Raw genomic sequence first — 13,736 nt, forward strand, 5'->3', positions numbered from 1 at the left:
CTTGTCCTATGTAAATAGAGTGAGGAACAAAACAACGCCTCACCACAGAAGGCCTCATTAGTGTGGTAAGTTATTCACCTCAAAAGGTGACACACTTCACCTGCACGTGTGTGTGTGTTTACTGCAGATTAGCCCCTGGGTTGGTGTGTGTGTGACTCCACACACACTGGGCGGTCCCTGGGTGTCAAGCAGCCGCCCGCAACTAATTGCCAACCATCAAGCCTGAGGCCCAACAACCACCTAAACGAAGCATTAAGTAAGTGATGAGTCACTAATTAGCAACCTGAGAAACACTGCACAGGCTCAGAGTGTAACAGAGCTAAAGGGGGAGGAGTCACATTTACATTCAGTCCAGTTTGAGACGCAAATATGAGATTTGAACTTTAAGGACCTGTTGCTCACACTCTGATCTACTTCTCCTTTAAATGGGCCTAAAAATGCAACGCTGCTTTCGTTTAAATGTGCAGAAAGCTGCATGCTCTGAGCCGAGCAGTGGTCCTCCTCCTCCTCCTCCTCTTTCTCCTCCTCCTCCCTTTAATCATCTCCTCTTGTCCTTCCTGCCTACAGACACTGCTTCACTATACAATCTCATTACTGTTACAGGCCCACACAGTTACCTTCCTCCTCCTCCCCCACACCCTTCATCTCCACAACCCCATCTTCACATTCAATCTCTTCTTCCTCCCCCTCCTCCCCCTTCGCCTCGCTCAGTCTTATCCAAAGTTGGGTTAAAGGTTAAATAACGATTTATAACCTGATAATATCACATCTGTGCACAAATCAATGATGATCAATTTCAGGCCTGCGTTCTGATATCTGCAGCTGCCAGTCGTCTCAGAGGAAATTCCATACACCACTGACGGACACGGAGCACTTAACACTCTCCTCCCTTTGGATTTCTAACAAGTAATTGGCCAAGAAGAATAGATGTGAAGAATAAAGAAGAGCTGTCAGCATTAGATGTTGGTGTCGTGTGGTGTTACATTTAAAAAGGGACCACATGGAGCAGATGTATAAGGTTCTAAGTAGTGTGTGTGTGTGTGTGTGTGTGTGTGTGTGTGTGGATACCTGTGGCTCTAGCATATAGGACCCGTTACCTTTTCCATTGACATTCCAATAGTCTGGAGGAGTGTGTCTATGCTCAGATATTTGTATGTGTTAAGTATTTGCTGGTTCTTCTGAACGATATTCAGCCTGTGTGTGTGTGTTTGAGTTTCTCGAGTCTTAGTCTTTATGTTCGAGACCCCCCCTCCCCCGGGCCTCAAATGGGAGGGACTTCCTTTGGATAAGGACAATAAGTACCCCCTTTCCAATCCATTCTGATTTCCCAGTGCTACAGCGGGAATCAGTGGACAGTCTGAATTACGGTCTTTATTTCACAGAACCTGGAAGTCCCCTTGAACTAAACCATTTATATTCAGAAAGGCTTGAAAATTGTTGTTGTTTAATTAGCTGCAAAGCGACAGTGACGGTTGAGCGGTTGCGGTCTGCAGGCATGTGTGAGGCGGCTGGTGGTCGGCCAACGCTCACTGAGAAAATGTCATAAAGCTTCATTTGAACTTTAATGACACATCACAGGCAGAGGAAAGAGATGTCGATGTCGCCGCCGCCTCGCCGCCTCGCCGCCTCGCCTGCGGTGCGGCTTCCTCCCTCTCCCACTGTGAATATATTCAGAGCATCTTACTCCTTAACTCGCTGACCATGAAGGATTATGACAGCGCCGCTGAGACACTAACACAATTAGGGCGTAGATGCGTAGCTGGGGGGGGGGGGGAGAGAAGAACGCTGAGGAACGGCAGGATGTAAAGGAGAAGAAGACGTTTGCATAATTGTGTTTAAAGGGCTGTAAAATTGAATCCATAAATACTTCTGTAGGCCGATGTCATTGTTGCATTGTGTCATGTTTGACGACATCATTTGTGATGCTGGGATCCCCAAACACTTCCACAGCAGAGGGGCAGATACACAATCAATCAATTATCAATCAATAATTCAGGTATGTTCCTTGTTTAGAATTAAGGATGAGGAAAATACAATAAGGTTTGGCTTTGACAATTTGTTTAGGGTATAAAGGGTTAGAACTCACGCCACAATGTAAAGCCACATGGAGACTAGATCTAATATAGAAACAATACTAAAACCCATTGTAAATAAAAGGACTAAAACCTGTCCAGCCAAATGTGTGTAAGAACATGCCTATTATTTTAATGTAGGACACACAACCAGCAATGATGAGGAGCTACTTAAGCCATAATGAGGTCAGAGAGGTCCCGTGGCTCCTTCATCTCCAGCATGAAAACATCATGAACATGTCATCCAAGGCTAAACGACGCCTCTGCTGCTGCACATCATCACACCGTGTGAAAGCAGGGCGGCACGTTACAAATCCAATTTTCATTGGCAAACCCAAAGATGACCCGCAGCGAATTCATCAGCGGCGCACGGGGACGGTTTGATTACACAATACTACTTAAGTGTTATAAGGATCTCCACTAGCTGAGGCAGCGGCCAGAGAAGAAAACAAGACAAGAAGCTGAAAGATGAACTGGATCCATTTTACCGCACAGTTAATACCATGACAACGATATATTACTGATAATAATGTGACGACACACACATTCTTAAGAGATCTGACAGGTTAGAGACGTCCCACCCACGTCTCAAACATAAGGAACAGACAGCAGCAGGTATGTGATGTCACCTGATCTGCTCAGACACACAGAGTCCCTGGTGTGACGCCACATCAGTCACACTCATTTCACGCTTCATTAACGCAATAATGAACCCTGATGAATCACGCGTGCTTATGGGTTCGTATGCGTGTGACACAAAAGCTGATTACGTGAATTCCGTGTCTGATTTTCTGTATTATTTCATCTCTTCTGTCGGTGTGTAACGTGCTTCTTTCACATCTTTGGTTTGCATGGCACTCCTGGCCTTTGGAGCGTCGAGCGGAGGGAATGTCTTTCTGAATTTCCTCTCCCATGGATTTTAAGGGAGTGGTTCCTGTTCATCTTATGACAGCGCTTGTTGCCGGGCCGTGAACCCTTCCTGGCTGTAAAGACTTTGACTATGTGACCAAACAAACGTCACCTGTCCTTCAACTGTCTCTGCATTAGTTGTGGGTTAGGGTTACAGTGGCAGAACCCGAGGCAACAGGTTCAGGAGTGTGTGTGTGGTCCGAGTGTCTGTGTCGGTTCAGAGGTCGCAACCCAAAAATAACCAGTCAATCAATAGTGCAGCTGGTGGAGCTCCTGGACTTCACAGAGGCTCAGCGTGTAACGAGCCCCCGACCCCGTCAGCCTGCAGCTCCAGACCTAAGTGGCTCTTTGCTCTCCAGGCTGCTCGAGTCTCTGAAGACACGTCGACGGGCAAGGACAGATGAAAGACGGACGAGGAAGAGGAGGAGGAGGAGGAGGAGGAGGTTAAGACGTGGAAAAGTGGAACAAAGGGGGATGGATGTGTGAGGAGGAAGAGCAACAGGAGAGAAGGGATAATGAAAGGCAAAGGGCAGGAGAGAGAGTCACACACACACACACACACACACACACACACACACACACACACACACACACAGCCGCTGGGTCAGTGCTCCAGATCTATGCTTTCAGTTAATGTGTCACTCTAACCCCACAAAGCCAGTGACAACGACTGACCGACACACACACACACACACACACACATACACATACACCGCTGCTTGAGCCAATACTAACCCTGACTAACAAAGCTGCACAGAGTGGACAGGGGCAACTAGAGAGGGAAAATGTAGGGGAGGACAGGAAGCCGTCTGATTAATCAGTGATAGAAGAAGAGGGCTGTAATGGAGGAGGACAGGGAGGAGAGGAGGGTTATTAAAGAGCCGGCGACAGGAGAGAGAGAGGAAAGCAAACCATCAACAATCACATCTGATTGATAAATCATTGATCTGTGTGAGTGGTAATGACATCATCACCCATCACCATGTTTCCCTCTGAAGAAGGCAGAGAGATGAAGAGTATCTGTGCCACCACATCACTCCTGACCAACCAACTGGGTCTCTACATACATGTGCTCCCCCACTGACACAGCTGGAACATGACGCCGTTAAAAGTTTTGTTACCGTGGATACAATCAAGACTGTCTCAAAATCACAGAGCTCAGTTTTAACGACCTGCTCACCGTGGAGAATATGAGCGAAATTGCGGCGATAACTCATCTGACCTCTGACAGGCGGAGTGAAGACGTGACCTTAATTACATCTCGCTTACAGATTCTCCTCCCCAGGTAGATGGACTCTAACATGACGTACCAGTCTGCAGAAGTAACCAGAAACCCTGATAACAACGCAGCAATGTGACGAATGTGACTCTTCATCGCGCACACACACACACACACACGCTGAGTGAGCATGTTGAAAGTGAGACAGCGTGGTTAACGAGTCCTCACTGGAGACATTTTGACATCATGACATGCAAAGTGAGTAATTCACATTCAGGCCGTCGAATGGCAGAGGAGGTTTCTCTACTTGGTGGAGGAGTCGGTCTTCAGGGTCGTGTGTCTTCATCACGTGGGACAGGAAGTGAGCACAGATTGGTAGGCCAATGGGTTTTAGAGGCGGGCACACAATGCAAAATGTTGTTGAAATAGAGACAGAGGGACTTCAGGCTGCCTCAGGAAGGGTTCTGGCTCTGGATCTGGATCTGGCTCTGGTTCTGGTTCTGGTTGTGGTTGTGGTTCTGGATCTGGTTCTGGATCTGGTTCTGGGTTCTTGCATTGTCATGTTTTGCTTTTGTTGGATTCAAAAGTGGAAGTTTCATAAATTGAGGAATGGAAATGGAAAACACCAAGGATCCAATGTGGATTGGAATCAGAATGGTCATTCCCTTGTGTTTTATTTGGTCCAGATTAAACTGGTTTGAGACGTGTGTGTGATGACGTCACAATGTGAGCTGAGGCTCTGTCTGTCTCAGCCTCTAGAGGTTAAAGGCAACTTCTGTCTGTGTCTCAATTACATCGCTGCCTCCTGTCAGCAGCCTGTGAGGAGGCAGAGTGTGTGTGCAGGCAAGGAGACTCGCCTCGCCTCTCAACACACACACACACACACACACTTGGCACAGCTGGCTGCATCTCCCTAGAGGCCAATTCATAGCTGGATCTTCATTGACACCGAGGCTGTAAATTGTTTCACTAAGGCTTAGCACACACACACACACACACACACACACATTCTTGTGGAGGTGACAGGCATCTTTGGGAGCTGAAGCACTAATCTGCTTTTATCCAACATTGGGTTCTAATGTGGACAAACTGCGTCAGACACAGATTGAATCAGACATCTGGATTCAAGACCGAATTCAGCTCAGCACAGAGGCTTTAAAAGGAAACAGAGCTCATAGTGGCTGTGACACACACACACACACACACACACACACACACACACACACACACACACACACACACACACACACACACACACACACACACGGCATGTGATTCGACTTTCTGCGGATTCTAAGCAAATCTGAATGACATCATAGCAGACGGTGTCCAATAAAATAAATCACAAACCATCATCATCATCAACACATCGTCATGTCGTCATATAAACTCACTGCTGAGTCCAGAGCAGCATTGTAACACACACACTGTAACACACACCGTAACAGGTGTCAGGATCTGAGTGTTTGTTGGTTGAAGCGCATCTACACAGTGATGAAAGTACAGCCACGCTGCTCTGTGCGCCTGTTGCACGTTACACACACACACACACACCCCTGAGAGTGACAACTGTTGCTCAATCAGCGCAACCTGCTCCGTCAGTGCGCTTCAGCACGGTGTAAGGCGCGGACACAGCGGCACAGACGCGTGGAGGGGAATGGAACAGTAACTTACGTGTCTAAGTTCTTGCATGCGGTCCTTCATGGCTCCTGGTTAACTCCTGCCGCTCCGCTGCTGCTCCTTCTGCTGCTCCTCCTGCTGCTGCTGCTTCGGGCTCTGCTGCGCTGCTGGAGATCAACGGGCGGAGAGCGAGAGGATGCTGCGCGTGTGTCCGAAGATGAGCGTCTGGCGGCGGGCACAGGCGGCGGTTCCCCCCTCGGTGTGTATGCGGCTCTGGCGGGGCCACTTAGAGCGGCGGTGACGCGCAATAAAGGTGAGGCGAGGCCTGACTGCCGCCGTTAACCCATTACACGCCAATAACTTCACTAATTAGCCGCTAGACGCGCGTCTCCGGCGGGTTTGTGCAGTTTTCCTTTACGCCTGGAGGTTTGTGCGTTTAGATGATTCTCTCTGCGCGGGTCTGCGATAAACTGGGATGTGTTTGCTGATCGATTGAGCGGCTTCTGATAACGCCCAGGTGGTTTGAGGTTTGAGCCCCGAGTGCACAGCGCCCTCTGCCGGCCACACGCGGCGTAACATGGAGGGAAGCGGCACAACTGGTGACATATCCATGAAATTAAGATTAAGATTTCATTATGAGTTCATAGGAATAAATGACGATGCAGAAAGAGGCATTTTGCAATTAAAACCGTTTCGCTATTCGCCAATGTGAGACATGCACGTAGGTTTTGTTCCACTTAACAGCATCATAACACAAACATCTACATCTTAATGAGGACAGTCTGACGGGTCCCATACGGATCAGAAATGGAGAATGAGACATTTAATCGTTTTAATCCCCTGATGCTGATGGAGCTGCGATCAATAACTGTGTCACGAGTCAAGACAGGCAAGCGACGAATCAATGTCTAACAAGTCCTTAAAGCAGTCATCATGTGCTCCTTACAGAAGGGAATAGAAGCATGATTGTTAATTTGTGCAATTTAACTATTTTCCAGATAAAACGTTTGAATTGGGGGAAAACACATCAACATAAAACTGAGATGTGTTTACTTCTGTGGTGTTGTCCTGAAGTTTGATATTTGATAAATTCACAGAGACGAGGATTAAAGCTTCATATTTGAATCATTTTAATGTTAAGTTATCAAGTCTTTCTGTGTGAAAAGTCCCAGTGAAGTCAAAAGTGGAATCAGGTCCGAGTCCTCAGCCGCAGTCTGAGCCTGAGCCCTCAGCAGGGCTCAGTACAGTTGTGTGTCCACACATGCAGCACGCACACACACACGTCACACAGTCCAAACACAGACTCGGGACAAAGTGCCACTTCCTGTCTGCCAAATGGGAAAATAATTGGCTAAGATCGGCTTCCGCTGCCGCCCAGACACTCGCCATGTAGTAGTGTGTGTGTGCGGTTGATGATGAAAGGCTGCCAGCGTGAGTCACCGTTAGAAGTGAGGCCTCCTCTGACGGGCGGTGTACTTGGTGTCGGCTCGGACCTCCCTGTGGACACACACACACACACACACACACACACACACACACACACACACACACACACACACACACACACACACACACACACACACACACACACACACACACACACACACACACACACACACACACACACACACACACACACACACACACACACACGTGACGTCAGCTCGACTCTCAGCTGTCTCTCTTGAGCAGCTCGTCTGTTATTATGAGGCACTTTACATACTGTCACATGATAAACTTAGGCCACGCCCATTTGAGCCTGACTAGCAGGGACATCGGCCATTTTTGCAATAGGTCAGTCAACCTCATTAAAGCGCCGCAATACAAAGTTGCCTCATAATAATGTGTAAACTGTGTGTGACATCATAGTGAAGGAGAGAGGATACATACTTTCCCTGTCTCCTCCTCCTCTCCTTCTTCTCCATGATCCAGTCTTTTCCCTTCTTCGCAGACTTCCCCTTCATGCCCTTGAAGCGGGTCCTTTACAGAGAGGAAGAAAAAAAGAACTTTTGACCACAGTTTCTCAGCGTGGAAGAAGTTTAACGGGGTGTGAGACTCTTGAACGGCAGCGTGTGAAAGGGAGGAAAGCCTGCCTGGCTGTGTTTTCCGTCAGGCAGGACGACGGCCCTTTGTTAGGTTTAATCTGGGTCCTGTGGCTTCTTTCATGCAGATACGACTCAACCTGCACTTATTGGAACCAAAGACCTGCACGACGGGGATCACACACACAGCTTTGGTGATTGATCGGTCCACCAAATATTAAAATACTCTAAATAAACTTCTCGGGTCGACCTGCAGTTAAACACAAACCCCAATCATGTGTTCGAGTCCCAATCAGTCTGAGTTTACACTTCTGATCAATCTTTAGATTTATCGTTCCACGGTAAACAATATAGGCTGTTTAAATACCTTTCCTCCAACATGCAAATACTCTGAAAGGTTAGAGAGGAAGATGACGCAGAGCAGCGGTGCGTTTGGTTGAAGTGGTGGCGGAGAACAACAAAACAGTTTTATGTTAATTGGGGACAAATTCAGCGGAATAAATTACAGCTGCATCAAAGGGCAGAAGAGGGAAAGCAAAAGAGAGAGAGACAGAGAGGGAGAGATAGAGAGAGACAGAGGGAGAGAGAGAGGGAGAGAGAGAAAGAGAGAGAGGGAAAGGAGAGAGAGACAGAGAGAGAGCGAGACAGGAAGAGGGAGAGCGAGACAGAGAGAGAGACAGAGAGAGCGAGACAGAGAGGGAGAGAGAGAGACAGAGAGAGAGCGAGACAGAGAGAGGGAGAGAGTGAGAAAGAGAGACAGAGAGACAGCGCGACAGAGCGAGCGAGAGAAACAGAGAGAGACGTTTAAATGTTTCATCAGCCGCTTCACATTGCCCTGCAGCTCATTATGAATCAAACAAACGGCTGTCGAATGCAATCACAGGACTGAACTCTCACGCAGACACCATGTCACTGCTTCACGCTGACGTAGCTGAGTGACAGAGCGGCGACGTCTCAGCGCCGCTCGTGTTTAGAGCCTCAGAGTCGCTCTCTCTGCCTGCAGGTGTGAGCCCTGGCCACAAGAGGTCGCTCTGTCAGGCTGGACGGGGCCATTTGGTTCCTGTAACGCAGGGACAGGCTCCGCCCCCCAGGATTCTTACCTTTGTCCTGAAAACTGGACCTGGTTGCTGACGGTTCTGTCTGAGGTTTCCGATCCCAAAGCCTGTCACAAAGAGAGAGAGACCAATATTAGAAAGAGAAGAAGACAGAGACAGACAGAACAAACATCCACAGCAAAGTCCAAAGCCTCCTTACTCTGGGAAGGACTCCGCTCACTCCGGCGAACAGGCACAGGAAGAACCTTTAAACACAACATGCATGAAACCATGGATCAGCAGTCTGATGTCATTAGCGGCTGAATCAATTTGAAAATGGCTTCTGATTCTACAGGCGTTTCTTGTTTCACTGACTTCTTGGCTTTGGTGCTGTTGGGGTAATCCACCACCATGCCACCGCTGAACCCCGCCTTCATGGCCTGCGTGGTGATCAGCTCCAGCTTCAGGGGACGAGGAAGAGAAGGAGGAGGAGGAGGAGGAGGAGGAGGAGGGTGCAGGCGATTAAAGAACCAACAAGGAGGAGGATGACAATGTGAAAGCGGTTCAGGTGGCAAACGACGAGAGCAGTGAAATGAAGCCGTTTGCTTTGTTTACCTGGCTTGAGTTCTCGGGGTAAAGCTGGAAAACTGCACGGGCGCCTCGGGACTGAACGGGAAAAACAAGAAGAAACAGAGTCACTACACTTCACTCTTCATCACAGGAATGAGTTGAGAATTTAGGAGACTGTGTATGAAACGCATCAAAACGGTCCTTTATTAATGCTTATTTCTACTGTTTGGAACTAAATAAAGAGGATTTGATAGAGGGTGACATCATCTCACCAGAGAAGAGTACAGCGTGCTGAAGAAGGTGTAGAGTCTCTTTGGAGGACTGTGTGTCTTCTTGTCAGCGTTGCAGAGCCACTGTAAGGCCGAGATGCTGAACACACAGAAGAAGAAGAAGAAGAAGAAGAAAGAACGCAAATGTAAAAACCAGAAACGGGAGCCAGGAATGATTCAGGGATCTGGTAAGAAGCTGGACTAATCTTCACCTGATGCACCCGTCAAACGTGCCAGGTCGGAAAGGCATCCCCTGACCCATGTCCCCGAGGATGAGGTCGCCCTCCACCTCCCTGTCCAGAGCCACGTCTGCAACACACAAACACACGCGCACGCGCACACGCACACACACGCCCCATTACATCACCTTATCTCTATGTGCGTATCAAACGATCTTAGCATCCATTCAAACACTTGAGGTCAAAGGTCAAACTCACCCAGCATTGCGGTGCTGATGTCAACTCCCATCCAGTGGTGTCCCTCCTCTGTCAGGTAGTCTCCACTGAGCCCAGAGCCACACCTGACACACACACACACACACACACACACACAGACAGACAGACAGACAGACAGACAGACAGACAGACAGACAGACAGACAGACACACACACACTTTAACTTGAAGAATAACTAAACGATCAAACACGATTGATATATATGTGTGTGTGTGTGTGTGTGTGTGTGTGTGTGTGTGTGTGTGTGTGTGTGTGTGTGTGAGAGACGTACCCCACATCGAGCAGCAGGCAGCTCTGTCCCTCCGGCAGGCTCAGGAGCTCCACGGCTCTCTGAGACATCAGACTCTGGATCTCCATCATACGAGAGCTGAGAAATGAGATAAGAACACAGAGAGACGTTGTGATCTTACTGAGGGCAGACGGCTCCTTTAACAGGACGTCATTGTCACCAAAATGAAGTAAAGTCTCACTTCTGAGAGTATTTCCTGGCCTCCTCCTGGTTGTAGAACTGCATGAAGAAGAAGCAAATCACAAGTTTAAGGTTTGAGGGGGATCAATGAGATATGTCTTAGAATTAATATGGGGGTGGGTCAGGATGGGGGGGTGTGAAAGTGGGGTTGTGTGTATGTATCTTGCACTGACTAGTCTTTGTTTCCTGTTCAGTTTATGCACATATGATTCTCGTTTTCTCAGCTTTTAAAACTGAACAGAACAAATAACTTCCCCTGCATCTACATCTACCAAACTATACAGAAGTCTGTCTTGTAATGTCAACATTGTCTGTTTTGTGTTTTACTGATGAACACTTTTAACAGACTGGCTATGATCAAATCAGTGTCCGATTTCACGCTTTGTTTCGTGTTTTCTTTGGTTCTGTGTAGTAAAAGCGAAGTTCTTGATGAACGGAGTAACAACAAAGTAACAAAGTAACAATAAACAAACAAATAAACAGCAAAGCTCAGACTCGTTAGCTTAGCGGCTTAATAAGTCGGTAAAAGTCGTACTAACCATCTCGGGAGGAGCCGAGTGTTCGGGCCGTCGACAGCTGGAGGACATTCTGTTCACCGCGCGTGTCTGTGGATAAACTGATAATCAATAATATCAACAATATCCGCTTATAAACAGGCTGAGGCGCCGTACGAGCAGACTGTCCACGCGTGAAAGCACGATGTCGTCATAGAAATGCGACGGCGGAGGTCTTCTTCTACAATGTTTACGATGGTATTCCAGTGAAGCAAAGTTTATACCGCCACCTACTGTGTATAAATGCAACTACAAGATACAGTTGGGTAATAGCATAATGCAAACTAACACACAGTACAGAATATAGCATAAAAACATCTCGAACTATCATACAAAGGTCATATATGAGTTCATATACATATGTCACAGTCTTTTGGTTTCTGGTTCGTCCTTTTCGTGACATTTTTTTATTTCTTTATTTGATCGTTTTATTTTGTTTGTCTACTCGTTTCTTTATGTATCATAGCTTTCAATAACAAATTGGGGTATTTACCTTCAATGATATAATTCAATTGTTTTCTCTCGCTCTATTTCCTTCAACGCGATTGGTCAGAAGTAACAGATACTTCCTGTAAACATTGGCGGTCATTGGTCCTTTGCTGCGTGACATTTCCGGAAGCTGCAGCCTCTTCTTCCTCCGCCAGGGTAAAATGGCAGAGGTCGGTCAGCGGCTAAATGGAATTTGCCGGCTTTCCGCGCTCAGAAACGGCCGGAGCCGACCCGCCTGTGCCGGGGAGGATTCCGGGTCTCTGCCAGGACTCTCCGCCTTCACTGACAGCTGGCTGAGAGCGGAAACAGCCGCTAATCTACGCCAATGTCCGCTTAGACATGGAGCCAAACACGACACACTGGAGAAAGTTTGCAGAGGAAGAGAAAGTGAAGATGGGAGCTCGTGTTGTTTCACCTGCATGGACTCGGATTGTTGTTATTCTGACGGAGCTGTTGAAAGCAGAGAGCAGCTGCTGCGTGTTCGGATGGCTTCCTGGAGCAGGAGGGGCACCTCTGTCACCTTTGACCTGAGAACAGAGCCGGGATCAAGGCGGTCCAGACGGAGGCTTCTGAAAGTCTGCCCTGATGCCTTGTGGTCATCAAGCACCATTAGATACTACAGTGAAGATGCTCCTCTGCTCCACCGCAGCCGGACAGGTTATTATGACCTCCTCAAGGTTTCTCCTGCAGCCACGCAGGCCCAGATTAAGACGGCCTACTACAAGCAGTCCTTTATCTACCACCCTGACAAGAACCCAGGGAGCAAGGAGGCCACCCAGCGCTTCTCTGAGATCAGCGAGGCCTACACCGTGCTGGGCAACGTCGATCTGAGGAGGAAGTACGACCGGGGCATCCTGAGCCAGTCACAGGTCCAAGGTGCAGGGAGACCCTCCAGCAAACCTGCGCCTGCCACCAAACAGCAGCATCAGCACGGGGAGCGGCGTTTCACCCAGAGCGGAGGGAAGCCGATGTTTGATTTTGACGCCTTCTACCAGGGGCACTACGGCGAGCAGCTGCAGAGGGAGCAGATCATGAGGGCCAGGAGGCGGTACTTTGAGGAGCAGCAGAAGAAGAAGTACAAGCAGCGGATGGGGGAGATGGTGCGGGCGACTGCCGTGATACTTTTGGGCCTGGCAGGGTCGGTTCTCTTCATTTGCAGCAGGGCCTGAAACAGGGAGGGGGAGGGGAGGGGGGGTGGACTACCTCTAGCAACTACCTCTGAGTGGACTGTGAATGCTGCTCTGTTTCTGCTGTCAATAATCTCGTTTCAGACCTGTGAGGGAACCGCTCACATCTACACACCGATACAACCACAGAGAGTTCAGACGCAAAGGAGCTGAAGATGATGAGCTTTTGGCAAATCACCATAGTAACACATATCGCCTACGCTGTGCCTAATGTAACACATCCACACGTGCACACAGGAGCTCTTAGTATAGAGCTGGCAGCTGAAGATTAGTTGGAAGATCTGTTAAGTAACACAGCCTGGATCAATAAACACTAAAGTAAAAGTAAAAACAACTCACACATCACAGGAGATGGAAGTGTTACCACAAATCTATTTTGAAGTTCCCATTGTTCTTTATTTAATGTGTTTGTGTTTGAATGAGCAGGCAGAGTGGATCCTCTTCTTTTGTCTTTGGAGGAAAAACTTGCATCATCAGAAGAGGATCATCTGTCCTCTACTTTAGGACAGACGACATCATTTACTGCTCTCAGGTGGCAAAATGAGGCGCGTTTGACTCAAACAGTGTGTAAGGTTTAATGTGTATTTAATGTAAACTGAAAGAATCCTGTTGTAATTTCTGTGTTGTGTCAGGGAAACTCTGATCAATAAGTCAATATGTAAATAAAACGAGTCTACCTGTACTGTCTGTAGAGGCTATTTGAGTTACAATCTCTGACTGCTAGAGGGCGCCAGAGTCCATCTAACGTGGGTAAATGACAACATTGTTGTTCAGGGAGTTTGTCGTCTATCATTCAGTGTATTTACATGTACTTAAGTTACAGATGTATCGTACTCAGGGAAGAATA

At 48.0% G+C, this 13,736-nt stretch overlaps 3 protein-coding genes across 5 annotated transcripts in view; 1 reads left to right on the forward strand and 2 right to left on the reverse strand.

The window, feature by feature from the left end:
* The window catches only part of stx1a (syntaxin 1A (brain)), a 36,855-nt gene extending 30,563 nt beyond the window's left edge, over positions 1-6,292 (reverse strand). For all 3 annotated transcript variants that reach the window (XM_076140695.1, XM_076140711.1, XM_076140702.1), the window contains exon 1: positions 5,875-6,292. In XM_076140695.1, the coding sequence (XP_075996810.1) occupies positions 5,875-5,904 (30 nt within the window). In that variant the 5' untranslated portion in view covers positions 5,905-6,292. The remainder of the gene's footprint in view (positions 1-5,874) is intronic.
* Positions 6,293-6,926: 634 nt separating this feature from the next.
* On the reverse strand, positions 6,927-11,360 carry bud23 (BUD23 rRNA methyltransferase and ribosome maturation factor). Its single transcript, XM_076140722.1, has 12 exons — positions 11,199-11,360; positions 10,661-10,698; positions 10,462-10,557; positions 10,173-10,255; positions 9,948-10,044; positions 9,739-9,835; positions 9,512-9,562; positions 9,272-9,357; positions 9,117-9,162; positions 8,963-9,024; positions 7,711-7,800; positions 6,927-7,317 (listed from the first exon to the last, which is right to left on the reverse strand). The coding sequence occupies exons 1-12, from the start codon at positions 11,244-11,246 to the stop codon at positions 7,263-7,265; spliced, it is 849 nt and encodes a 282-aa protein (XP_075996837.1). The 5' UTR covers positions 11,247-11,360; the 3' UTR covers positions 6,927-7,262.
* A 413-nt stretch (positions 11,361-11,773) lies between these two features.
* On the forward strand, positions 11,774-13,415 carry dnajc30b (DnaJ (Hsp40) homolog, subfamily C, member 30b). The gene has a single exon (XM_076142223.1). It carries the CDS (start codon positions 11,864-11,866, stop codon positions 12,869-12,871), a length of 1,008 nt encoding a protein of 335 aa, XP_075998338.1. The 5' UTR covers positions 11,774-11,863; the 3' UTR covers positions 12,872-13,415.
* The last annotated feature ends 321 nt before the right edge of the window (positions 13,416-13,736 follow it).

The sequence above is a fragment of the Genypterus blacodes genome, unplaced genomic scaffold (genome assembly GCF_046128005.1).
Source record: "Genypterus blacodes isolate CSIRO-AG114 ecotype Tasmania unplaced genomic scaffold, CSIRO-AGI_Gbla_v1 ptg000003l_1, whole genome shotgun sequence".
Classification (NCBI taxonomy): domain Eukaryota; kingdom Metazoa; phylum Chordata; class Actinopteri; order Ophidiiformes; family Ophidiidae; genus Genypterus; species Genypterus blacodes.

Excerpts from the sequence above, each read along its gene's own strand:
- bud23 (XM_076140722.1), bottom strand. The coding sequence starts at position 11,246 with ATGTCCTCCAGCTGTCGACGGCCCGAACACTCGGCTCCTCCCGAGATG. Across the intron at positions 9,358-9,511 it reads ACCCCGAGAACTCAAGCCAG|CTGGAGCTGATCACCACGCA; the intron begins GTAAACAAAGCA and ends CGTCCCCTGAAG. Across the intron at positions 7,318-7,710 it reads AGGAGGAGGAGACAGGGAAA|GGAGGTCCGAGCCGACACCA; the intron begins GTATGTATCCTC and ends GTGTGTCCACAG.
- dnajc30b (XM_076142223.1), top strand. The coding sequence starts at position 11,864 with ATGGCAGAGGTCGGTCAGCGGCTAAATGGAATTTGCCGGCTTTCCGCG.